The 27,011-nt window shown below is 37.7% G+C and overlaps 1 protein-coding gene across 5 annotated transcripts; it reads left to right on the forward strand.

The window, feature by feature from the left end:
• The first annotated feature begins 1,355 nt into the window (after positions 1–1,355).
• On the forward strand, positions 1,356–26,683 carry UPF3A (UPF3A regulator of nonsense mediated mRNA decay). 5 transcript variants are annotated; one of them, XM_018084340.2, is made up of 9 exons: positions 1,360–2,236; positions 9,540–9,646; positions 11,637–11,735; positions 11,831–11,941; positions 15,283–15,338; positions 15,430–15,588; positions 17,457–17,617; positions 21,079–21,317; positions 24,338–24,529. In XM_018084340.2, exons 1-9 carry the CDS (start codon positions 2,124–2,126, stop codon positions 24,403–24,405), a joined length of 1,113 nt encoding a protein of 370 aa, XP_017939829.1. In that variant the 5' UTR covers positions 1,360–2,123; the 3' UTR covers positions 24,406–24,529. The 5 variants fall into 5 exon arrangements, with proteins under 5 accessions (XP_017939827.1, XP_017939829.1, XP_017939825.1 ...); XM_018084336.2 differs by having other exon boundaries at positions 1,362–2,236; positions 21,079–21,373; positions 24,338–24,642; XM_018084337.2 differs by having other exon boundaries at positions 1,363–2,236; positions 21,079–21,153; positions 24,338–26,682.
• The last annotated feature ends 328 nt before the right edge of the window (positions 26,684–27,011 follow it).

The raw sequence follows: 27,011 nt of genomic DNA on the forward strand, positions 1-27,011 counted from the left end.
GCGGGGGGAGCGGGGCGCGGGCAGCATCCCTGCTCCACAGACCGAGCCGGGGCGCAGCACTGTGGGGTGTTTAAAACGGGTGTTCATTCCCTGGAGTATTGTGAAATCCCCAGCGTCAATGCTGGAAATCATTTCATCTTTAATTCTAAAGAAGTCAAAGCTAGCCATTGCTGTGGCAAAGCAGCTCCTGTTCTCTTCCTTGTCTTTATTCGAGCACTTTTCAAATAATACTTGCAGAGTATAACAGGCTGCCCAGGGAGATCGTGGAGTCTCCCTCGCCGGAGACATTCCAAACCTGACCCGTTCCTGTGTCCCTACTCTGGGTGACCCTGCCTTGCCGGGGGGTTGGATTGGATGATCTTCAGAGGTCCCTTTCAACCCTAACAATTCTGTGATTCTGTGAGAAGTGTGAGATTTGATTTATTCCCTTTTTTTTTTTAATTGAAAACTGAAGCATTGAAAATCACTATAACTTAAAAATAAGTCAAGTTAAATTCAGGTATTAAAATATTCAAAAAATTAAAATAGATTACCTGAAGCCATTGATGGCCATTTCACTACTTTGTGTGCTGGCATCGTTCTACCAGAGGTTTCTATGCAGTTTCCTTGTTCTTATTATTGGGCAGTTTACCTGAGTGTGGTGGGTGGACTCTGGGTGGCTGCCAGACCCCCAGCCAGCTGCTCTTGCACTCCTCCCTCCTACCTTCAGGGGAAGAAGATGATAAAAGAAACTCACAGGGATGAGATAAAGGCAGGGAGATAATTTACAACGTACCATCACAGCAAAAACAGACGTGGGGGGACCTCATAGCAGCTTCCTTCAGCTTCCTCATGAGGGGAGGTGGGATGGCAAACACTGATCCCTTCTCTATGGTGACCAGTGATAAGACTCAAGGCAATGGCCTGAAGCTGCATCAGGGAAGATTTAGATGGATATTAGGAAAAGGTTTTTCACCCAGAGGGTGGTTGGGCACTGGAGCAGGCTCCCCAGGGAAGTGGTCACAGCACCAAGCCTGACAAAGTTAAAGAAGTGTTTGGACAATGCTCTTGGGCACATGGTGTGATTCTGGGGTTGTCCTGTGCAGGGCCAGGAGTTGGACTCGATGATCCTTGCTGGTCCCTTCCAACTCAGGATATTCTATGATTCTAACTTGCTGAAAATTAATTTATTTTATTGCTAATTTTAAAAAAATAGAGTAGAATGGTGAGAAACAAAGATTAAAACTAAAACACCTTCCTTCCCCCTTTCTTCCCAGACGCTACCTCCTCTGCACCCAAGCAGTGCAGGAGGATGGGGAATGGGGATTTCAGACAGGTCATAATAGCTCCTGTCTGCTGCTCCTTTCTCCTCATGCTCTGTCCCTCCAGCATGGGGCCCTGACATGGGATACAGTGGGATACATTCCCTTCTGCATGCTGCAGTTGTTCATGACCTGCTGCAGGGAGTCTCCTTTGTGGGCTGCAGTCCTTCAGGATAAACCTGCTCCAGTGTGGGCTTTTCTCCATGGGCTGCAGGTCCCTTCAGGGCATCTCCACCTGCTGTGGCATGGGGTCCTCCATGGACTGTGGGGGGACAGCGTGCCTCACCATGATCTCCTGTGTGGGAATCTCTGCTTTGGCACTGGAGCACCTCCTCCCCTCCTCCCTTCATTGCTGTCTGCAGGGCTCTTTCTCACACTTTTCCCTCCTTACTCTTCTGTCTCACCCACTGCTTTGCAGCCTTTTCTGCCCTTTCTTAAATACGCTTCCCAGAGTCACAAGTCTTGGCTGAGTGGCTCAGCTGTTCCCTGGGTTGAATCCACTGGAGCTGGCTGAAGCTGGCTGTGCCCAGCATGGGGCAGCCCCAGCATCCCCTCAGAGCCTGCTCTGGAGCCCCTACCAGGAGCAGCTGGACACAGAGGGCACTAAAATACTGCTGTATTGAAAGAGATACTGCAAAAGTTTATGTAATCAATATCTAGTTTTTGGGTTTTTTAAATCCTTTATTATTGGCTAAATTGCAGTGCATATCAGAATATGTCAGTCACCCTTCAGTTTTACAACGCTTGTAGAAACTGAGGGAACTTGTTCCATCCATTTCTACAGTATTTAGATCAAATATAAATCTCCATTTTCTTTTATATATGCAGGTGGTTATTCGAAGGCTTCCTCCTTGTCTAACCAAGGAACAGCTTGAGGAACAGCTACATCCTCTACCTGCCCATGATTATTTTGAGTTTTGCACTGCTGATCCCAGGTGAGGATGAGCTGTTTCTGTAGGTTTTCAGGTGCTTAAAACCTAATTAAGGTATCCAGGCCATTACAAATCATGTTTTTTCCCTTTTTATTATGTTTGTTGGGTTACAAAAATATATATGAAAAGTGGCTGCGTATGCAGAGAGAGCATTCCTGGATGTTTCTTTTACACTGATGATTTTAAAGCAGAAGGGCAAAATTCCGTGTTAAAATGGAAGGGCATAATTGAAATCCTGATGTTTCTTTTAATTTTCATTGATAAACTTCAACAGACTATTTTATTGGCTGTGGAAAAGATTCAGTCTAGGGCAAACAATCACAGAATGTTTTCAGGAGTGCCATTTGAGCTTAGCTTCTTTGTATGCTTACATATTTTTGTATTTACTTCATTCATTTTTTCAAATAATCCAGTTTTATTAATTTTTATCTCATGCAAAAATAAAAAATAGAGTGGTTGATTTACAATAGATCAAAATTGCTGATATATTTATTTAATTAATTCTGTATCACAGTGGTAAAATACAATTCCCTTTCAAATAAATCAATTTCCAGAAGAGAAGGAACTTAAACCACTAAAAAAGCAAAACACCATTTATGCTACATCTGCATGTGTTCTGAAAAACTAAAGTATAAGATCCATCTTCTTGTGTCTTGTGCGATGACTCACCCTCCACTCGCACCAGATTCTTTCCACTGACTGCAGGGGGATCTTGGATGTTTATTGCTGACCAACTTTTGAAGTTAAGGGTTCTTTCAGAGTCAGTTCCACAATCAAGGAGAAACAAATGTTTATTTAGCAAAACGTGACAGTTCCCAACCCACCTAAATAGTTGCACGTTAGTGCAGCAACAAAATAGTAAGTGCTTCAACTGTTCTGTTAAAACCACAAAGGATGTGAAGTTAGGAAAGAGGAGTATTTAGTCTGAATGAAAGTCTTTGTAGTTCCTTACATTTGTCTTCTGAACTTTGTCATCCATATTTCCAAATGGGTCTCTTTAAGGCTTCTGTCCCAGCTGTTCATTTGATAAGAAGAAAATATCAAAAGCAAACCAAAAATTCTCTGAAGAAAAGTGTCAGTTCTCAGTGTGTTTAGCTGCACAAATTCCAGGAAACAGTTAAAAAAATTACAATTTTAATTTTCCAGAAAAACTGCTGGCATAAGAATTTAGGGAGTTGGCCACCTTAGAAAAGAGAAGGCACTGACAACAGCTGTGTATATAAAGTTTCATTTTCTCTCTTATGTGATGAAATTTGGAGTACTCAAAAATCTTGCTGTCCACTCGTTTGATTGCATCTATGTTACGTTACCAATGAAAGATACTGTAGTTTTATGCTGTGTAATTTGTCATGTTATTCTCTTCTGCCTTCACAAATTTAAACTCACTAGAAAAAAGAATGTTTTCACGTAAGTCTGAATTTTTCAACATGAACTGTTTCATAGTCACTTTTTTGTTTATCTTGCTTCTTAAAAAATGTGTTTTCATACAAAAGATGTATTTTTTCAGAATGGCTTTACCTTTATGAGGTTTGTATGGCTACAGGTTCTTTCAGCAAACTACACAGCTTAAATAGGCATTTCACTGCAGTTCTGCAGAGTGTTGGCTTGGCTGATTATTTGTCCTTTGCCTGGCCCAGGATCACCTTATGTCATTCGTCCCCTTTGTTCTGATGCTGACACATGCCATGTACATCTGTTTATTCAACATGTTTATTCAACTTTACATGCTCACACAGTCTACAATACACAAGAAACATCCCAAAATTAAAAGTTAGAGACAAGATTAATGTAGCGAGTCTGTCTCCTCTTATCCAGCAGAGAACTCTGTTCTGAGTATAAAGAATTGTGTTGCAGTAATCTGTCATATTATGGACAGTTCACACGATTTCAGCAAACCCTCTGGATGTGTCTTCACGTCGTTCCAGCTAACAGGAAGAGCTACAGGACAAGGTGGGCATGTGCTCTCTTTCACTGAATAGCTTTTTCCTAGATCCTGTACCACATGCATAGTGGCCAACCAATCCAGAGAATTCAGAGAACAAGTAATAAACCCATGGGAAGATGAAAAGAAATTTCATGTCACCTAATGAGAATGATTTGGAGAAGCTACTCAGTGAAGAGGATCTGTTTGTTGAAAAGAGAAAGGGACAGACATGTTTTGGTGTGGAACCAGACAAATTTGCCTTACGAGCTGTAACATCTCAATTTAACCACATCCTGTGTAACTCCAGGTCACAGAAGTTTCTAAGAGCTCATTCATATTTCTGTACAGTCTTTTTTTTCACACAACACTCTGTCAAACTGTAGAACTTGTCAGAATTTCATTCCACAAATGATGGATATTGGAAAAGCTTCAGGAGCAGTTAGACAAATTCTTATTTAGACAAATATTTATCTATGAAAACCTGTTAAACACAGGATACAAGTTTGGTATTACAAAGTCCCTAGGCTGCAAGTAACTGAAATTATGTATTGGGTGAAGTGCCAGTGTATACTTTCCCCTTTTTAATAAAATTTCTCTAAGCAACCTCTGTTAGTTGCTGTTGGAAAGAGAATTAGAGAGGTCTAACTGTAGCTGTTTCTTCATTTTTATTTCTAAGGTCATCTCACCTTAGAGGACAAAACAGACAAGATAGGCATATTGACTCCAGTTCCTCTGTTATTGCAATCTTTATCTTTCTAATATCTCTCTAATATCTTTATATCATAAATGTTTAAGTTTACCACATCCTATTATAGACAAGCTGTAAAACGTATTAAAATTTCATGTGATTAATGTCATTAATAATGTATAATGCTTTTTCAGTTCCATCCATTTCAGTAAAATCATTTCAGAAAATTACTTGTGTTGTGTTTTGTTCATTTTTCAGATTCATCCAATTCACTGCATTACGTTTATTCTCTCTTACACATTGACATCAAAATACACACAAAACACTGTTTATAGTTGATAATAAAGACTCTGCCTTCCTCACAGACTTTGTGCTCAGACTCCAAATATTAACTTTTTTTTCCAGATATTCTTTCTTTTTGTCCACTGGTAAATATTTCTGAGTCTTCTAAAACTTGAGTCAAGTGATTGAGCTCTGGCCCTACAGGACTTGGGTCGTCCCTTGGGACTGGCACTGAGTGCTTGGAGTCATTAATAGTGTGAGGTTATAAAAGTAAAGATCTGAACAGGAGCTTGGCTTATATAAAAACTGGTCAAATAGTGCCATGCCATGTGTCACAGAGAGTGATAAAGCTTCTTGCAAAGCACACTCCTTTTCCCTCTGTAGGTTCTTCACATCATTTTGCTCAGGTTTATTTTAGGTATATAGCATTAACACTGTAGGGTGGAGGTTTGTACCCAGGAACCACAGCATTGAAGGGACAATGCTTTTAGAGCTTCAAGGGAACCACCACTACTGTGTTCTGGATGGAATAATTGACAGGCTTTGATTGGCACAATTCTGTAGTGTTCCTGCTTCTCTGCCAGGCAAATTGTGCTCATTAATAACTGTGAAAAGAAAAGACTAATTTAATTTAAGATTATGTCAGTTGCATCCACTATGTGAGTGACCACAAAAGGTGATAAGGATAAATGCCAGTGGATCTTAGCTTGAGGAGGCCATGTAGATGGTAACTTACCTCATCAATTGTTATATAAGTGAATGGAGGAGTTACTTGACACTCCAAAATTTAGAAGTAGGTATCTATGTGTTTATACACATGTAAGTATATATGTTTATATACATATAACCACCATGATTTGTAAGTTGATAAGTAAGTCACTAAGATGTGATAACTGTTTTTGTATTTGCTGTTTATACTGTAGATAACTATTCAAAATTGCTTTCCTGTGTACCAGTCTTTTTACACAACTGTGTTAAAAGATACTTTGTAGAAGAAGTAAACAATTAGAATGTGTTTGTTTTTAAAGTTACTAGAAAAAGGCTTAGAGAAATTATTGACTTAAATATTATAGAAATAAATGTAACCTAAAAGATTGGATACCCTTGAACACAGAGCAGAAAACAAAGAAAAAGTGTGCTGGACTGAAGAAGTTGTACAGTCAGACTCATCTGGGCTGTTTCCATAGAGATTGCTCTAAGTGATGTCCCAGAGATGCCAGCATGTGCTGTGCATCTGTGCAGAACATTATACAGATGGAAAGCAGCATTATAGACAGCAAACATATGGCAAAATAGAACCAGCTGTCTGATTATAAAACTAAATTTCAGATCCTGAATGAAATTTATGCTGGTAGACACTTCAAAAAAGGAGGAGACACAGAGTGTTCAGTGGCCCTTCTGTAGAACTCGGCTGGAAGGCAAAATCCTGAAGAGCAAAAAAAGTATTTTAGCCAATAACTACTGAATACAAAGAACAAAAGTAAAGCAGGAGTGTTTCTCCCTAGGAGAGATCATTAGCCTCAGAGTGCCTCTGAAGAAGTTCTGTGCATTCTTTGCTGCGTGGTCATGCTGGTGAGTTCTCGGTGGATAGGTGAAGAGGGAATCCAGCGTGGGGAGCGGCAGCTGGAAGTCGGGTGCCTGAAACTCGGAGCATATTCTGCATGTTCTGTATGCAGGCCAGTGCTAAGAATTTCCGATTTGCTAGGTTTAGTTAGCATCCCACTTAGAATGTTAATTTTATGCACTCTTTTAGGCACACTGCACACTTTGCTGGGTAAGAAGTCTATGACAAGGGTTTGAAACACTCAGTGGTGAGGTTTTTACACACCGAGCACTCTGACAACTAACTTGCATGCATATGTGAACCAATTCTCTACTTCCAGAGGTGGCTCCATCAGAGAAGGAACCTGCAATTGCTAAGCATTGTCTTAGCTCTGTTTCTGCAGCCTTCTACCCTGATACACTGCAGCAATAATGGAGAGAGAGTTGTATTTTACTGTGCTGTGGTGTACATCAATATCCTGCTGTGCACATGCTTTTATATTTTTGTATGTTTCTACTGATGCATATGAAGTTCTTGAAGATATTAATGTATAGCAATAACATTGGATCCCGTATTTGCAGGATATATGCTAAATCTCGGCTTTCCAGAGTCCCATTTATACATTTCAGACTGGTGTTTTCTTACTAATAAGTGCTTAATAACCATATCAAATGTTCCTCTGTTTTGAAAGATACCCACTTTGATTAGGCTGAAAAAGCTGGAAAAATACATATGTTGCCAAAGCAGATAAAAGAGATGGTATTGATATACCAACTAAAGGAAACAAAGAAGGAATAACTCTTGTGTTTTTTCAGTTTTGTTTCATTATGATTATGTGTCCAACCATAAGGTTCTAAGTTACTGCAGGAAAAAGAAAATCCAACTATATGATGAAGCTGTTTGCTGTGCACTGAGGCCGAGAAGTGCCTGAAAAATAATGCTGCCTCAAAATTCCTGGTTTTGTCTGGTGAACCTTCAGCACTTCAAGTATCAATTGTATCAATCTGTAATATCAGACCTCGTTTAATTTAAACATCAAAGAACATGCAACATAAGCATAGTCCTGTTAATGTGATAGAGAAGGAAGTTTACTTCCTTCTGGGAGCTGCCTGTTATCAGAAAGTTCTTCACTGTTGCAGCCATTGGGCAACACAGAGACATTTCTTCAAGCGCAGCTATAGATTGACACAATAAAGTTCCCTCCTTTGCTTACACTCCTATGCCTTTTTAAAATATATTTTTAACTGTATGTAATAATTATAAAAAGTGTTAAATTTCATCCTTTTTTTTTTTCTTTGAAGCCAATGAGAAGGAAGTTGGCTTGCTACATCTGCTTTGCATCTTGGCAGTAGCTCCGCAGCCACTGTAGCATCTTTCAGCACTGGCCATGCCCTAGCAGACATTTTTGCAGTTACCTGCTTACAGTTCACTCTGTTCCCATCCTAGAATGTCAAAATAGGTATAAATTGATAAAATTGCTCTTCCTTAGAAGTACAGAGTTTATCCTCTTCATGCTGTAGAAACAGTCTGTAGCTGGTTTTTGCAAAACATCTAAATGAAAAAAGCCCTCTAGTTTTTTTAAACATTTCTCCTGGCTGGAAACACAAATCAAACACAAATTTGGTGTGTTTATGAAATCATTGGTTATTGACAATGATTTGTCTCTTTGTGGTCTTTATGGTCTCCTTCTAATACTGGAAGTGGAATCCATATGGATGCATATTTTAAAAATAAAAAATTACTTGGCAACAGTGTTGCTTTGAGCTGCCACATGCAAAGATTCCTGTGAGCCAACCCATGATTTTGCTCTTTCTCACTTGTGAAATCTGATTCTGAAATGGCTATGGGATTGAAATACAGTTGCAGTTGTGTATGTTTATTGTCTCCTGCTGCTGGTGGTGAGTTGGTCTGAAGGCAGGTGGGGTATGACAACAGTATATGAGCAGAGGTATTTAAAGTTATGGGCTTATGTTAAGATTTGTTCAAAAACGTGATGTAACATGTAGTCATCATTAAGGCAGTTTAAGCCAAACTGTTTTGTATCACAGTTGCAGAGATTTAAAGCATGTACAGACCATGGCTTACAATAACTTAGCTGATGAGTGCTAATCCATTAAATTGCCTCAGTTTCATTGTGGTTATGGTGTGCCAACCCTGAGGTGTTTATCAGGCACGTCAAATATTTACTCTTGGAGTGGGATCTGTGCCACTTGATTCTATCATGAAGAATCAAAATTATTTTAAGTAAGTACCCATTTCCTTTGCTAGAAATTCTTTGGATTTTCAGAATAGCTGTTCTTCACAACTAGACATTGTGTGTATATTGATAACATGGGGATGATAGCACATGGAGTTTATTTATTTGTGTTTAATTCAGTGGATTATCTTGCCAAGTATTAGGCTATTTATTCTTTCTTAAAGGTGGACATATATTTAAATACAGTTGCAGCTTGGAAACTGCCCCTTCACTGTGGTCTTTTACTTACCTTTGCCTGTTTCACTGATAGAACACTTTTTTTAGCATGCCCAAGAAGTTCCCCAAATGCACTGCTGTTACTCATGTCTCTGAAATCATGAAATATTCAAGTTTTGATCCTGCACAATTGGAAGTATATGCTCTGGAAATTAGGGAGACAAAACAAACTAGAAATATTTGTTTCAGTTCAGAATAAATTTCACAGTTGCATACAGAACTCAGTTGTTAAGTTACTTTTTGTCATATATAGTTAGATACATACATGTAAAGACTGTTTAAGGTAGCAGTTTCTCAAAGAAGATGAGAATTAAAATGAGATCCTCCTAGTTTTACCTTTTCCCTAGTCCTGAACAGAATAATAAATAACAGAAATAAACTTGTTTCTTGTTGCAGCCTTTATCCTCATCTCTACTCAAGAGCATACATTAACTTTAGAAATCCTGAGGACATCCTTCTTTTTAGAGATCGCTTTGATGGCTATGTCTTCATTGACAATAAAGGTTGGACTATTTGTAAGATATTAGGTGTATATATATATATATATACATATACCATTTTAGAACATTATTTTACTTCCTTTTTGCTAATTATGCTTGCTTTTTTCCTCAATATGCAGTTAATTACATTATGTTAAAATTTAGCACTTGATAATAAAGTGCAAAATGTATTTGTCCATGCAGTCTTGCTTGTCTGTGGTGTGCATGCTTTATGTGCATTCTTATACCTTAGGCAATACATTATCAAGATGCTATTAAGACAATTAGCTTGTGCAAGCTTCACAGTTCACCACAACAGGAACTGAACACATTGTGAGCATGAATTGTTACATCTTCAATGTGTTTCTGTGAGATAAACTTATGCCACTTACTCCTGTTTTTTAAAAGCAAGAGGAAACCTTCAACGTTTCAGTTGCCCACTTTTAAGACATGTCAAACTTGAATTTTTAGGGCCTTTGCAGACATCTTGAGTTGAGTTCCAAAAACAAGAACAACATAATTGATTGCCAGCTTTAAAATGTTCAATCTGCAAAAGTTTGCCCAGCAGTAGAGAAAGTCTGTAATGGTGGATAAACCCGAGTCTCCTATAGTAGTGTGAAACTGCCTTTGACAAAAAGTGGGTTAGCAGAACTTTAGTAGTTCCTTGCCATACCTTCTGTAAAAAATTGCGTAGGTTCTATAAAATAGGCTGAGATTTGTGGGTCTCTTAGATAGACATTGTTTATTCTGTACACTTGGTGTTGCAGTGGTCCTGTGAAAAGTAGTCCTGCCCACTCTTACTAGAGATTGATCTCTAAAGAAACTCTCTGCCAAATTTGTTAATTCCTCTTCAGCATTTCCTACCTGAAATATTTTATCTGCTTCTGACATCCATCAGATTTGGATTGTTTTTGTAGAGATGGAGAACAACACATTCCTCGCAGTGTGTGATTCCTGGATTTCAAATTCTGGACGTTTTAAGAAGAAAAACCAGAAAGAAGCTATTTTTATGATTCTCCTAAGACTTGACTTTGCCTAAATTCAGCAGGTCTTTCAGTGTTATGCTGGAGTGAAGCCAGAATATTCAGTCCTGAATATTCTGGGAAATAAAAAAAACTGACTTGGACACAGCTGGCCAGCTTGGCAGGATTGTTTGTGCAAATAAAGACCGCAAGGTTTGATGACAGGTGCCCTCTGGTGAGACTTGTGGTGGCATTGCACTTATGAGGGTAAAAATGAAACAAGGATTAGCAGGTTCAATATGGTTAGCAAATGTTCTGGCAGATTTAAGACAAATTTTCAGTGGACTTGAGCTAAGTGTAATCTTGAACCTGCTGGAAGTGGAAACCAGGTGAAATTCAAAACCTACACGCAGTTCTGACTCCAGTCCAAAGAAAAATCCAGTACTTAAGGCAGAATTCAAAGAAAAGAATCCTTGCCAACAAACACAGGCAGAAAGTTGCATAGTCCATCATAAACAGAAAAAAAGAAGTTTCACACAATTCTACATGCTGAGTTTTACTGTTCTGAAAGGAGCTGGTATATTGTTTTATTGCATATTACCCAGCATTTATTTATTTTTTAAGCTTTTAGGCAACGAAGCTTTAGGAAACCACTCAGCAGTTTCAGATTAATTTCCCAGTAGGACTTAATTACTTGTCAGACTGAGATTTTGAGGTAAATTTTTCTAACCAATATCTGTGAATAATTAGAAGGAAATTAAAAATGATAATACAAGAATTTTATTGTATAACAATAATCTTCATTTTGACAGTCTTATTAGCATATCCAAAAATATTTAATGTTTTATATGTAATTAAAATATAAATTTATTTTGGTTTCAATGTAAAATACCTCTGTGTGTAACTTTTCATTAGAAGTTTAGTAGTTGTAGAAACAGTCACCTTTGATTTCAAGTAAGACTGCTCCACACGTTTCAAGAGTTGTGAAAATCTTACATGAATTTAGGGAATGTTTCTCCCCATCAGAATATTAAGGTTTGATCTCTTTTAAGGCTTGGAGTATCCTGCAGTGGTTGAATTTGCTCCATTCCAGAAGATTTCGAAAAAGAAGTTGAAGAAGAAAGATGCCAAAGCCGGGAGCATTGAAGATGGTAAACATATTTTCTTGGCATCACAGTAGAAAATATATTTCATTTCTGTTATGCATTGCGAAGTGTTAATATAATTCAAAAATTTTTCTTCACAGATCCAGAATATAAGAAATTTTTAGAGAGTTATTGTGCTGATGAAGAGAAAATCTGTGCCAATCCTGAGATTCTTTTGGGAGAGATTGAGGCCAAAACAAGGGAACTTATTGGTCTGTTTTCTTGATTTTTCTTATTATTGAGAGTATTAAATATCTTTATATTACCTGCTAGAACTGACCTGTTCAGTCTAACAGATTTAGATTACCACAGTTAAATTTTTGTTATCCAGCCAAGTAGTAGGGGTTTTTGTCTGTTCTCTTAAGTCTCTATGCCTGGAATCACTTGGCTTCACCTGAGCTTTTCCATGTGCGGTGGCTTCAGAAATAGTTCCTCAATAATTCTGAATACTTACAGATGTCTTAATAGATGAAAGATTTATTTTTAAAATATAAAATAACTGGATACTTAAAAATTTATCCCTGATATTAGCTGCTTTTATTAAGAAACATGAAGTGGTCTCTTTTTGTTCTCACGGTCAAAATTCTGGCAAAGCTCTGAAAGTAAGGCAACACCTTGTTTTTTGTATGCATGCAGCATGACTTTCACAGTCCTGTGGGGAATTTTAAGTAAGGTCAACACTGAAATCTTCAGTGCTGGTATGCAGCTTTCAGGATGACATGGAATATTGATGTGCTGTATCTTTAAGTGACAACATGCAGAACACTTAGTCTTTCCCTAGGTGTGACAATTGAGTAGGGAAAAAAAATGACCTTTGCTGTTATTTCTTTTGTGTAAAAGTAGACACCTCTTTTGATTAGAATTATAGAATAGGTTGGAAAAGACCTTTGAGAACATCAAGTGCAACCATTAACCCAGCACTGGCAAGTCCTAAACCATGTCCCCAGGTGCCACATCTACACATCTTCTAAATACCACCAGGATCAGTGACTCCACTGTTTCCCTGGGCAGCCTGTTTGAGTGCTTGACAATCTTTTCATGAAGAATTTTTTCCTAATACCCAGTATAAACCTGCTCTGGTGCAATTTGAGGCCATTTCCTTTTGTCCTGTCACTTGTTACTGCTGTTTGAGAGTTAACTAGGGACATTTGGAACTTAAAACAATTTAGAGGAAATGGAAATGTTAGTAGTATGGACATTTAGATAATAAAACTTGTTTATTGCTGTTCTAGATAGGGAAGTTACGCAACAATATTTGTTTACCCCAAATCTTCCCTAGTATTTGACAGAAAAGTAAAAGCAGTCAAAATCTTCTTAGAAATTTATGATTTCCAAAAAGTTTACAATTTCAAGAAAGATTTTTTAACTTTAAAATATTCTATCAGTGAAAATTACTAGTCTTGAGACTTGCAAATTTCAGAATAACAGTATTGGCTGAAGGCAGATTTACATTAAGAATTTTAGTGTTTTGTTTCTGTTAAATCTCAGGGAATCAAATTAGTTGCTTTATTATTTCTGCCATTCAAAACTGTAACATGTTTATAGCAAAATTATGTAAGGGCTTAGTTGTGTGTGGAGTTGCAAAGGTGCTACTCCTCCTGATGTCAATGAAGGACATGCCAGGACTTCGCTGGCAAAATTGGGCCTCGTATGCTCAGCATTTCTCCATGTAGAGTTACTGTGAAGCAACATATTTTATACATTATGTCAGATGGGTTAGCTGATCAGTTTCAGTGTGACAGAGAGATATAAAGGAGATTTTCTCAGTAACATTATGAAGATAAGCTCATTTTTCTGGCTTGTTTGTAGAGAACAAGATAAAATGTAAAAAGTTTTGCTGACACAAAACTTCATTAAGCAATTTATTTTCCTCTAAAATTCTTTAAACATTTTAAGAAAAAACTTCTCATATCTTTATTTGTATTAAGGACCATAAATAAGATGGGTAAGAGTCAGGTTTGATAAACATTCTTTTTTTCCCTCCTCTATTGATAATACTCATCACACTGCCTCTCTCCCTTGAACTTGAAGTTATACTTTCTCATTAAACCTCTTGCACCACAGCCTTAGTCATGACTAGGGTCAAGTTCTGGGCTCTCAGTGCAGCTTATCCTTTGCCCAGACCTTCCAGTTAAAATCTGTGATCTCCTTCAGCGTATAGAAGTGCCCACAGGTAGACACTGCTCAGATGGGCAGGAGAGAGAAGGCAAAGCTGCAGATCTGAGGGACTGGAAGGGAGGATTCTGGGGACCTAACACTTGTCAGAAAGTATAGGCATGTGAGGAGGGTGGGGCAGCATGGGAAGTCTAGGGATAGAGAGAGGAAAATGGCAAATCAACAATCTTTTTTGGTTGTTGATAAAAATAAATACTGAATCCTATCAGCCTTCCTATCAGTCTATTCATAACTGCGTAAAAAAGTTTCCTTATTAATGAATGGGTTGCCTCCAGCATATTCCGACTTTCAAGGCAAAAAGATTTAAATGTTTTTGGGATATGAATTGTGTCCAGACTTTGGTTATGCCATTTCAAATTTGTTGAAAACTTTATTTTAATTTCTTCTTTTTTTTTCTTTTTTTTTTTTTCCTTTTTCTTCCAAATCCTGTCACGCATTCCAGTAGTGCAATTTTTTTCTGGTTTGAGGGAGAATCCTTAATGTAACTGTAGAGCAATTTCAAGTAGCAAACATTTTCTATCCTGGGACACCTAAGACTGACAAAATTTGTTGTAACTATTCACAGCTCTAAGTACACGAATTCAAGTCTGAATTCAGTACTGACAGTCATAAATGCTGTATATGATGAATAATTTGATGATGTTCTCCAGTATTTTGTAGAATTGGGGGTTGGTTCAGGCGGGTGACTTGATTTTAGAGTGTGGAGACAGCTCTTTAACATAAGAATTGTTGTGTGATCCAGTAAATGAGATGTTTTATTTGTTATTTGAGAAGCCAGAGTTGTATTGAATCTGCTGATACTTCGTTATGTAACCTGGGACAAACTACTTATCTCTTATTCCTCCTGTTTTTGCAAGGAGAGGGGAATGCTAAAGTCAGGTAAATGGAAATGTTATATGAGACTGAAAATGCTTCCTTCATCACGTACTTTGACATCTGTGACTGAAAAATGCTATGTGAGATTACAGTAATATGGGCTGTTTGTGAACAACAATATAGCTAGGTTTTGATGTACAAAAGTAAAAAGTAGGAAAAGATGCTGAACACATTTCTTTCCTTTTTGGTGAAATAACCATTCTAAGTGAGAAAAGCCATTCTCTTGAACTGAAAAGATATGGTATAAAGATAGGATCTTTAATTAAACATTAATCATGCAATTTATTTCTGTTGCTTCTAATGCTAACAGCAAAAAAAGCAACAAAGTGTTTCTAAAGCAGAATGATGGTAATGCTTTCAAAACTACATGAAACAAATAGGTTTATCCATGATTTAGCTCCCTTTCAGATAAAGCTAGAAAAAAGGGGGTTAGTACTAAAATAAAGAAATGAGTACATATTCTAGGAGTTGAACACTATATCACAAATTTTTTGTGTTTTAGCTAGAAGAACAACACCTCTTTTGGAATATATTAAAAATAGAAAATTAGAAAAGCAGGTACGTTCAGACTTTTGCCTGAAGTTCAACATTTATGTTTCACGTGGTTTTCCATTGGACAATTTACAATGAATCATTTTGAACTTTTCAGAGAATACGAGAAGAGAAAAGAGAAGAACGAAGGCGGAGAGAATTGGAGAAGAAACGTCTGCGGGAGGAAGAGAAGAGGAAGCGCAGAGAAGAAGAAAGACGTAAAAGGAAAGAAGTGGAGAAGCAAAAGAAAATTTCTGAAAAAGAAATAAGGATCAAGGTACCGTAATAAAAAAAAGATTATTCTTCCTTTGAAGTTATCCAGAAGTTCTTTGGTATCTCAATGTTTATTTAGTGTACGACAGCACAGTGTGGAGGCACCAAACCAGTTTTGTCTGCAAGGGAGAGTAATGTAAAGTAAGTAGTGTTGTTTGAAAGTGTGACTAATGGCCCTAGGTACAGTGATGTGCTGCTGCAGTTACAGCAAGTAATTCAGATACCTTTATACTGCTGTGTTCTGTGCCAGCATTACCTGACAACCGAATTCTTCTGTGCTAACATGTTGGAAGATTATTGCAGGTTTTATCCCTGAACTGGCCATTCATTTGAGAGTTGGACTTGATGATCCTTGTGGGTCCCTTCCAGCTCAGAATATCCTGTGATTCTGTGTTTCTGTGAAATATGGCTTTAAAAACTTTCTGTCATGTAAATCTCCATCTGACCACGTGTGCAGAGAGTTTTTTGTATTTATGCCAAGAACTGATGTATTTTAATAGTGTTAAATTATTTAATAGTATTAAAGCTTTAACCAAGTTATAACAAAGTCATGCTAACTTTAGGCTGCGCTGCCTTGCAAGAATATGAATGGATTTTAGCAACATCACTTAGGAGGATGTATCTTGTGCTATGAAGTTGGAACCGATAAAACTTTATTTGTATAAGATGACATAGATAAAAAGTATTCATCTGAACTAAATTTTCTAGTATTGGAAGAGCCTTATAGGCCATTTTGAAAAGGAAAATTGTATAAGAGTTTGTAGCGTAACGCAAGGACACACAGACTGACTCCTGATCTTGTGGTGCTGAGAAGCCACAGAACTGTGGACTCGTTTCCTCTTTTCTTCGTGGCAAACAATTTCCTTCACCTGAAAGTATAAAACCAGTAAATTCTGAAGGTGAATTACATATTTTTCATATTTAGGCATAAAGAAAATCACTCTAGAAGTTCAGAAGAAAAGGGACTTAATCCTTAAAATATATTACCCAAAATTGGTTGTCCAAAAAAAACCTGTATATGTGACATATCAGGGGTGATATGATCTCGAAAGCTAGTTCTGTCTCTGAAAGAAAAGGAAAATATTTCCTGATAGAAACATTATAGACGTTTTAAATATTAGAGAAGAATAACCAGTGCTTGTTTCAGAAAATCTGGTGGCTTGAAAAGACTGAGGAGATGTTCTGCTTAGTCCTGATAATAGGGTAATAGTTTGAGACAGTTGGTCCTTCTGTAAAGATTGTTCCTGTAATGCTAGACACTGCTCAAGCCCTGTGTGGGTTATTTTGAAAGGAAAAGACTTCTTGAAAATCCTTATCTTCAAGGTGAAAATGTAATGAGATCTTTTCTGCTAGTATCATAATTTTTTACTCGGTCTGTATTTGTGTCAGGGTGTACTAAGCACCTACTTCTACGTGCCAGTCTATCCCAAGTAATTCATGTGACATACATTTTATATATAATATTTCAAGGAGTGAAGTATTAATCCTCCTCTTTGTAATATTGTAGAGATTCTGCTTCTTATTTTGTTGGCAATGACACTGAGCTCTGTTACATGATTTCTAAGAAACCTTAGACCATAATAATGTCTTTATATATAAAACTTAGGAGAGAAGAGTAGGTAAGTGCTCTCTTTAGTATTCTCAGCATATTTATAAGTGTGCAATTGAATGCCTGTCAATGACTGTCACTCCTTAGCAAAAGTAAACTGCCCTTTCTAAATAACTTTTAAATTTTATACTTTGTAAAATACATTCCTAGTATTTAAATATCTCCAATCTTAGCAGGTTACTGATATATTTAATACTTGTTAAAATGTCTGTTACAACAGAGGAGAATAATTTTACATCATAATATAAACAAATATCTCTTAGCTTCTCAAGAAACCTGAAAAAGGAGATGAACTGGCCAGTGAAAAGCACAAAGAAAAAGGTGAAGAAGCTGACATTGAGGAAAACAAATGGGATAAATCACCTGGATCTGGGAGTATAAAATCCAAGACTTTGGAGAGTTCACTAAAAGAACTTAAGGAAAAGTAAGTAATATTTGTATTTTATAATTGAATTTAGATCATAAATGCTTTGATCTCAAGGCTTAAATATAAATGGTGCATTGACAACATATTCTATCCCCAGAGAACCAGTTTTATTCAGTGTGTGAACAAATCTCTTACTGTCCTTTCGGTAAAAGGTGTTTCGTAATAATTTCCTGACCTGGTGGCAGTATTAGTGGATGCAATTTGATATTTGTGAAATGCTATAAAATCCCAGATTGGAAGGATTTCTGCGTGAAAAGTCATTCAGTGTTTCATTGTCATTTCACCTGTTCCCCATCAAGAGCTCAGGTAAGGCCCTCCTTCCATTACTGATGTCAAAGACTAAACTGGCTAAGGTGCCACACTCTTCCTTCACACTTGGGTTTGCTGCAATAAACATAGAACTGTGTTTGATAAATGAGTGAATGGCAGAATAGTTGTGGTGTCAGACAGCCTTAGGATAGGTACATGCAAAAGGCTGCCTCTGTCTCCTCTGCCTTTTGTATTACATTTGTGCTGGCAGGAACAAGGGGCATAGCTCAGCTCTGTTACTGGTGTAGCCGGGGAATGTATCATCTTACAAGTGTTTTCAGCAGTTGGTTCTCTCGCTTGTCCCCTGGTACGTGTGTCTCATCACAGGCAGGATTCACCCATAAGATGTGTAAGATACATAACAAAGATTAATAAAACTCAGAATAAAACTCAGTTGAGTTTTCCAGCTAAGCTCTCAGAAGTGCTTTGCAGTACAGAAGGACAAGCTTTAGCATTTTAATAAGTTACCTAAGGTATTACATATAAAATCTGACAGGAAGTTTGTGATTATGCTCTGGGAGCCTTGCAGGTTACCTGTTTATTCTAAGCAGTTTAAATTTTACTTTTGTCCACATATGTTCTCAGGTTTTATGAGATGTATGTAGGAGCTGCAAATGTTCTCCTAATGACAAATAGAACAATAAAGAAACTGGAAAATAAAATAACTGAATTTACTAATTGAATAAATGGGTCACAAATAATATCCTACTTGCATTATTCATCCTTTTTTTTGTTTCTGACTAAGGACTTCAAGCATAGGCTCAGTGTTTCCTTATGTTGAGTATGTCCTGGAAGTTCCTGAAAATTTCCATGTCCTATTCTCTAACGGAAATTGAAAATATTCAGCAACTCCTTTGTTGATGTTCTTCAACAAAGGAAACAGAACAGGCTCAACAGAAACAATTGCAAGGGCAAGTTGGTTGTTTACTAATCACAGAATTGTTTAGGTTGGAAAAGACCCTTAAGATCACTGAGTCCAACTGTTAACCTGGAACTGCCAAGTCCACTACTAAACCATGTCCCTAAATGGCACAGCTACAGGTCTTTTAAATACCTCTGAGGATGGTGACTCCCCCACTGCCCTGGCTTTTTATGCAGTAAGCTTTTTGGTGGTGCCATATAACATTGTTTACAATTGATCCTGTAAGTTTAATAAGGCATTAATGTAGATTTTCCAGGCATTAAACAGAATCCCTTTGGCTGCACTGGTACAGTGTTACCTTGTGTTTCCAAGTGCTCATTTCATTGTGATTATTAGTGGGTAGGTAGCAAGCTATGAACTATTTCAGCTGGATCAAGGTTTAAAGTTGAAACTACTTTGTCACTGATTCAGAAATCAGCAATAAACTGTAATTTCCAACTCTACCTGCAGGAGATCGAATTGTATGTTTGAAACCATGTTTAAGGCTCAGTAGCAATACGTTTCTACCACAAAGCAAAATCTCAGTATTTGCATAAGTGTACATGATCACATACAGATTTGGAAATATACCAAAAAGAAGTATGCTTCCATTCCCTTTACTTCCATTAATTTCTGCTTTCTCTGGCTACGTAACTTTCTCTTCTACCTATACTTTGTATTGGCTTATCCCACCATGTCCACTCTTGCTTGCCTGTTCACTATGACTGAATTTTAGGAAGCTACTTTAACCACTCTTGAACTGGAGTTTGTGTCCCTATCACTTGCCTACCTCCAGGTGCATCCATTCCTTCCTCAACCACAGTAACAGGCAAGGGAACAGACAAGTACCAAGCAATGCTACAGCAACAAATCAAGGGGGTCTTTTTGACTTTTTGGAAGGTCATGCCCTGACCCTTGCTAGGACTAAGAGTGTCTAGAATAGCATATTAAACATGAAACAAAGCAACTCACATACCCCTTGAGAACTAACATAGTATTTTTCATATATGTATCTAGGCTATAGATACAGTATTTCTGTAATTCTGATTGATTCAGGTGTCTGTGACAGCTGGGACATTGCTTCCACTTGGTGACTGTGTTATGCTGACACGAGCTCAGTCTGCTGAAATAGTGAATAACTTACCTCTCATTCAGGTTTTGTTGTGACCTCCAGCACTTCCTGAGATGGGCCCCCTGTCTTAGCAGTCCCACCAATGCCTAAGTTCATGGCAGATGCTAACAATTTTCACAGTTCTGTTACTTAAAAAATAAAAAAGGTGATATAGATACACTTTTATTGATATTAAATAATTCTAAATAAGAAGCATATCACTATTTGATCACTACACCATTAGAAAATCTCCATTCTCAAGTAACTTCCTTTTTCAGTTCTTTCAGTTTATATTAAGTATTTATACATATGTAATATATAAAAAGAACTACCTGTATTTATTCCTTTTAAAGTTCAACCTATTCTGTAATCTTTCTTAATTATTTGCAGTTTGGCTGTATGAGAGAAGCACCTGCTTGCTGAAGTGGAACAATGAAGTGAATAAGAAAGCTGGGAATTTTATCAGACAGGATGAATGTTACAGATAGTCTTTATAATATAAACCCATTGCAGCATAGCAGAAATCGAGTATTATGTTGTGGTAATGTAATGGTCTTTTGCCTAAATAAGATATGCAAAGGCAGGCTAGATTACTTGGAGACACAATAAACAAAAGCCTAGAACATAAGTATCCATTTTCACAAATGTCTTCTGCAAGTTGCAGTGTCAGTGAATAATTTTTGTTAAGAGTCATAAAACTTTACAAATTGATACATGATACCCGAACAATTCCTTCCAGCCTTGAATGTTCCTGTTCAGGGGATTACTTATATGCATGACTCACCTCAAGACCAGGCCACAAGAGCTAATAATGCAGCATGGAACTATTGATAGGATTTCAGAGAGGGATAGAAAGTGAAGAATGGGCCTCCCACATCAGTTGCACAAAAGTCTGATTTTGCTTGCAAAGCTTTGTCTGCTATTCTGAACTGAATGCATGGTCAAGGGCTGGACATCCATGGTTGAGACATTGAGCAAAATTGCATATAACCCCTTTCTAATGAGAAGAAAGCAACCTTGCCATATAACACGTCTAGTTACTGTTGAAGTCAAAGGCAGGCTTTGTATTGTCTCCTTCAGCAGCTTCTTTTTACTGTTAATTGCTTGGATTTTCTTTCTTTTTATGCATACTCTTAGGTCACAAAATGATAGTGACAAAGAGCAAAGAGATTTGGAGAGAAGATTTCGAGAAAAAGAACCTGAAAGACAAAGGTATCGATTGGATGATGGCAGAAAGCATAGAACTCACTATGAGTTTGACAAGTTTATGAGAAGGAATGAAGAAGATCTGAAATGGGGGAAAGGATACAGCCAAGACAGAGGAAAGAAAGGGAACTACAACTACAGCTTCACTGTGGAGGCAGTAGACAAACTGGGTAAAGAGGACAAGTGTGATGACATGGCATCCAAAAAGGAGCGCATAAGAAATAAGGTTCTTTTATTCATTTAGGATAATCTTTCATTAGTTAAATATGCTTCAAGATCACAGGTTTTAACTTTTGCAAACTCAGCATGATAATGCTTTTTCAGGAAGAAATCGTTTTATCTCATTTTCAGTAAAACCCAGACTTCATTCTGGGTTGTTGTCAGAGGACAACACTTAAAATAAGTTAAGGTTACAGGTCTGTGCTCATTCATATTCACAATATATAGGCGACTTTCTGTCTTCCTTTCAACCCTGTCATTTTTAGAACACTATTCTTGGAGCCTTGCATTTTATAAATGTATTAAAAATTGTTGCACTTCTGATCTGTAATGAAATTTAAAAACTGTGGCATATTAGTCTTTTAAAAATGTACTTCCATTACCCAGCTCATAAAGTAATTATATTATGGATTTGCCAGGCATTGCTTGGTAGAGCAACTATAAGGGCTTACATAGCTAGTTCAGAGACCATTGTATTTAGAGGGTGTAAATGAGTGAATTCTTCAGTATTGCATACCTGCCAGTAGGAAAAGGCTGTCATTTCATTTGGATAAATTTATCCTCATAGCTGTTGTCAGGGAAAGAACAGATGCAAAAACAGTGCCAGCAGGACCTGTGGCAGGGTTTGTAGTAGAGCTGTCCCTTATTGTCTCCCAGACATATGGACATCGTTTTTTCTCAGGCTGTCCGATTTCATGGATGTGCCAGAGTCTTTTCAGGGTGTGGCTCTCCTTGTGATCCTCATTCACTCTCCCTTGTGATCCTGGATTTTCCACAAAAGATGACTGAAACACTGTTTCGGGTAGAAATTTATTCTGCATGTGAAACTCTTCTTTCAAACCAGGTGACTGATGTGTGATGTGGGCTAAGGCTGGCAAGATTAGACTGGTCATGTGCAGAATGAGTCTGTATGGAGTGTGCACAGAGCAAGTCCAAGTGGACTCACTGTATGTGTGAGGAAGTCACCTGGTGCAAACACAGACAGCCTGGTGCACCTCGCTCTTTGTTTATGCAAAAGTCAGCTGGGCAGGATGGGTGAACTTTATCTGCATATCCACATTAGCTACTTTCCACATACATCAGTGGCTCAAACTGCAAAAAATGGCTAATTCAGAAACAGGGAGATGGGAAAAACAGTCTTCCTCATGCTTGCCATGGTGTTTTTGAAATCTGGCAAATTAATCTGCAACCTTGGAACTGGGTGGTGGGTCTTGGGGGCCTTTTGGCAAGAGTTAAGAAGCTGCCTGCTTTTTATTTCTTTGCATGACACTTCTGGTAGCTCGCTGAGTCTCTGGATTAGTCCACACTTCAAATTCTAGATATGTTCCCTAAAAAAAATAAGCACTATCAGTAAAGTATTTTACAGTCTGGTGACCTTTTTCCTTAGGATATTTATCACCTAGGTAAGATTAGGGGATTAGTTGTAAAGTTTAGTTGTAAACCTTAGTTTTACAACTTAGGTATAGAACTGACAATGCCAACGCAAATTTTCAGTCAGAGATTGAGCTTCTTTCTGAAGTTTGTAAGAATTAATTAGTAAATGAGAAATGTCCAGTGTAAGTAACATTGTGCCATCTTTCCTGCAAACTGTGGGTTATGGAGTCTGTGGTAAGAAAAGTCATTTGGGCCCTTTATCATAAACTTTCTAATGGGCACTGCTTGTCAGAGGATCTAGTTTTATGCAGCTGTTTGTGATATAGAAAGGTATTTTATATCACATTTTATACCACACTACAATGCACTAACTAGAATGATCTGGTTGTAAAGCCCAATAGTGAATCTTGACGTCTGGTTTAAAGAGAAGGAGAAAAAAAGTTGAGCAAAAAAAGACAAAGGTGAAGGAAAAAGAAAGGAAAAGGGAAAATGCATACTGTGAATGAGAAAAAAGAATGAAAGAACAAAAGACCAGAATGACTTCAAATTATGATGGCAGTTGGAAATTAGTATAGTTTAATGTAGGAAAATTTCAGTGCTCTGCCACTGTCTTCAAATAGGCTGTTTACTAAACTTAACATGAGTCTTTGATCAAAAAGCTCAGGTTTTGGTGAGCTTTCAGGTGCTTCATAACATTAAAAATTGGTATTTGTGAGAGTAAAATACTCCTAATAGTAAAAGACTTCTTAAGCAGAGTTTCTAAACAGTATGTTTCAAGAATAAAAAGTAATCTCAAGAGCTATGAAGTATCACCATTTGCAGGTTTGAAGTGTCTTTTCCTTGTAAACTGGCTCCTTCTTCCGTTTTCCCATCATCAGATCAGCATGTGTATGATGGGGTCACTCACAGAATCTGCCCATGCTCAAATTTTACTTACTTTATTACCAGTGCATGAATTCCCTGCTCTCATAGTCAGTATGGGAAGGCATGATGAAGTAGGGCAATAACTATGCAATTTTTATTTTGATGTGTATAATTCAAATGTGCATTGCATGTTTAAATTGTGCTAATACTTGATGATCAGTTGAGGATAATTTTTTAGCTGATGCCTGCTAAATTGTTCTCTGGCTTATCTTGGGCTTTTATGCTTATATTTAATATTTGTCATTGTCACGGGTGAGAGGGCTCTCCTGCCACAGTCATTCATCTGCAGAGTTGCAAGTGCACAGGCTATTGTTCTCAGTTGATGTTAGTGAAAGTAGCAACATTTTTCTTGTTTTACCTGTAATACCATATTTCATAATTGTGTGCAGTATTTCTTCTTGTTTATGTCAAATGTATTATAGGATCTTTAATTTTTACAGCTTTCTTCATTTATTCAAAATGCTTGGTTCCCAAGAATAGTGTTATAAAACAACATAAATACCGAATACTCAGTCAATTTTCATTACACTCCATTTTTTTCCTGGGTCTTATGAATTGTAAAGTAATTTAACACAAAAATCTACTTTCTTCATAAAGATTCAAAACTTTAAAATCCCACATATGTGTCTCACATGGGTTTCTGAGAGCATTAACCACATCTCCTTCCTTCTAGGATCGCCCAGCCATGCAGTTATACCAGCCAGGAGCTCGCATCCGAACACATATGGGACCTACAAGTAAAACCTATGACTGCAGTGGGAAACCTTTTGAAGATGCTCTTGATAAAAAGTATGAGGCAGATAATTCAGCTGGAGCTGAGAAGACTGAAGAAGGAGAATAAAACAAGCTGGAGGAAAGTCTTGTGGAAAGGGATGAATTTAAGATTCAGTGTCATGACAAAAAAATCCATTGGGCTGTTTCAGAACTTCACAGGCAATTGCACCAACAAAATTATAATAGCTCTGCCTCTTACTTTCTGTAAAATAAAGGGAAGAGTGACTGGAAATATATAAAATATCTTACAGCAAAGGAATATTGTTGCGTTTTTACAAAAAGCAGCACAAATGCTATTTGCCTAATTTAAAAGCAGTTCAAATATTTTATTATATTTACCTTGAAATAGAAAACCTCTAACAGTTTTAAAGGAGTATTTATATAAGACTTTACATAAGCTATTTCACCTTTTCAGCTCTAAAGAAATGAAATGTAAATTTGCATCAGTTTGAAATCTGAGGCACTTTAAATGTTTTTGGTGCATGACATGAGGGTCACAGGACCCCTTCCTGCAAAGAGCAGCAGCAGGGGCTGCTGCAGGGAGTTGTGGTCGGACTCCGTGTGACTGGCCCTGGGAGGAAGCTCTGGAGCCAGTGGTGTTTGCAGGATAAGGCCCACAGTTTGCACAGCTGTGAGGAGTGACCATTGGTATCTGTACCTCATTCTGTTTACATTGGTTTTGAATTAACTCTAGTGTCAGATAAGTGTTAGTAAAGTATGTTGTTAGAGACTTTGTCATTTTCTGAGCCACTTTTGCCTTTTAGTTTTTAATCGATTTCTTGTGCTTAAAATAGAAGAAAGCTAACGCAAACCTCAGCACTGGTTTTAATGAATTAGCTGTTTTTTATGGTTTTGACAATGGCTTTTGAAAAAAAAAAAGTGGTTGTACAGTGATGATATTTTATATGCTAATGTTTCATATAAGTTGCAGTTACAGGATTTGAAAAATGAACATTCTGCAGTTCTATTTGTTAAAAAATTAAACGCACATGGATGTCAATTGCACCCTACCATTTTGTAAGATCTAGGACAAATTCTGCCCTCTGATGCAGGCACGTGTACATATATATATATATATATGTATATGTGTGTGTGTATGTATATCTTCTGTTGGTTTCAATGATAGCCTTGTGTTTATGGAAAGGCAGAACACATTCCATTTGTCTTTTATGGCTGAAAATTTCTCACTTGTCTAAAACTGAGACCTGCTTTATCCCTGAAGTTAAATAGTAAGATACTAATTTATTTTTTCATCTTCTTTGAACATTTTACTAGTAAGCGTAACATCTAGTTGTTCTAGACTGAAAAATTATTTATTGTATTTTCCCAGAAACTAAACATTAAATAGAATAAAAGAAAAAAGATTTTGACTATGATTTTGAGATGCAATACTCAGCTATTTTTTCATCTGTTACTCCAGAAAAATTAAGTAAGATGTTATTATGCTGCTTTGTATCCTTCAGAAGCAGATAAAAATATGGTTAAGAAGAATTTTAATATCAAGCTATGTAAGTGAGCTGCCAAAATTACTTCAAGATTAAGTAAAACTGCTGCTAGAGAATCATTTGGGTTTAGTTTCATCTCAATTAAGGAACTCTTGGGACAACTTATCTTATTCAGCAGATACTGGCATCTGTTCCTTCCACATCCTGGGGGGAGGGGGGCAGTAGAAAGTACTGGCCAGGACAGCAGGATCTGACCCTTTCTATAGCCAACTAACACTCGTATGGCCAACTAACGCGTGCCACAAGCAGGTCAGGAGAGATGGGAACAGCAAGGCAGCCCGGGGACACCAGGCGTCCAGGGTGCACGGGAGCGCTGCCCGCAGGCTCTCTGCTAAAGTGTGACCCCGAGTGGAAAAGAAATGCATCCTGCCAACAGAGGAAACGCCGTGGCTGAGCTTCCCCTCTCTGTGCTGATGGCCGGCTCGGGCAGTGCCAGCAGGACCTGTGGGAGCAGGGATGGGCTTTGGGATGGGAGCTGCCAGCAGTATCTTCAGGGAAGACTGCCTGCTGGAATCGAGCATGTATCTCATGGTAATTCTGCAAAATACAATGACTAAAGAATCAGAACACATTTCTAAGTCCGCGGTCCAATCTCACCTGCTCAGGAATGCAGCAGGGCCTGAGCCTGCTTCCCTTGCTGGGGCAGCTGGGCAGGAGGAGCTGCCACCTGCTCTGTGCTCACTCGTTCCTTTATGCCTCTCCCGATGATAACAAATAAATGCAGGCTCACAGCCTGCCTTTGTTCGAACTCAGCGAACTCAGCGTGCTGTGAGAGCTTCATTGCCACAATAGTAACTTTGTTTTGCAAATTCAGCTTAGCTGAAAGTAGAGACAGCATCCCCACGGAATGGGAATTGTGTCTGATTACATCACAGCTGACTTTGGTGCCATCTGTTTTCTTGCCTTTAAAATACAATGTTCTACATTTAATAATTAAAAAATTTAAAAGATTGTCTTCTACATTTAATATTGCCCACTCGATAGCTTCACTGAATTTCTGTTGTCCTGTTTCTTGTTGAGTCCCAAAGTGTGACATTTAGGAATATGGAAATCACCCTGTCTGTCAAA

The sequence above is a fragment of the Manacus vitellinus genome, unplaced genomic scaffold, assembly GCF_001715985.3.
Source record: "Manacus vitellinus isolate BGI_N305 unplaced genomic scaffold, ASM171598v3 scaffold_7_pilon, whole genome shotgun sequence".
NCBI classification, from domain to species: domain Eukaryota; kingdom Metazoa; phylum Chordata; class Aves; order Passeriformes; family Pipridae; genus Manacus; species Manacus vitellinus.

Coding starts and splice junctions, on each gene's coding strand:
- UPF3A (XM_018084336.2), top strand. CDS start 2,124: ATGCAGGTGGTTATTCGAAGGCTTCCTCCTTGTCTAACCAAGGAACAG. Junction 9,647..11,636: donor TGTCTTCATTGACAATAAAG/GTTGGACTATTT, acceptor ATCTCTTTTAAG/GCTTGGAGTATCCTGCAGTG. Junction 15,339..15,429: donor ATAGAAAATTAGAAAAGCAG/GTACGTTCAGAC, acceptor TGAACTTTTCAG/AGAATACGAGAAGAGAAAAG.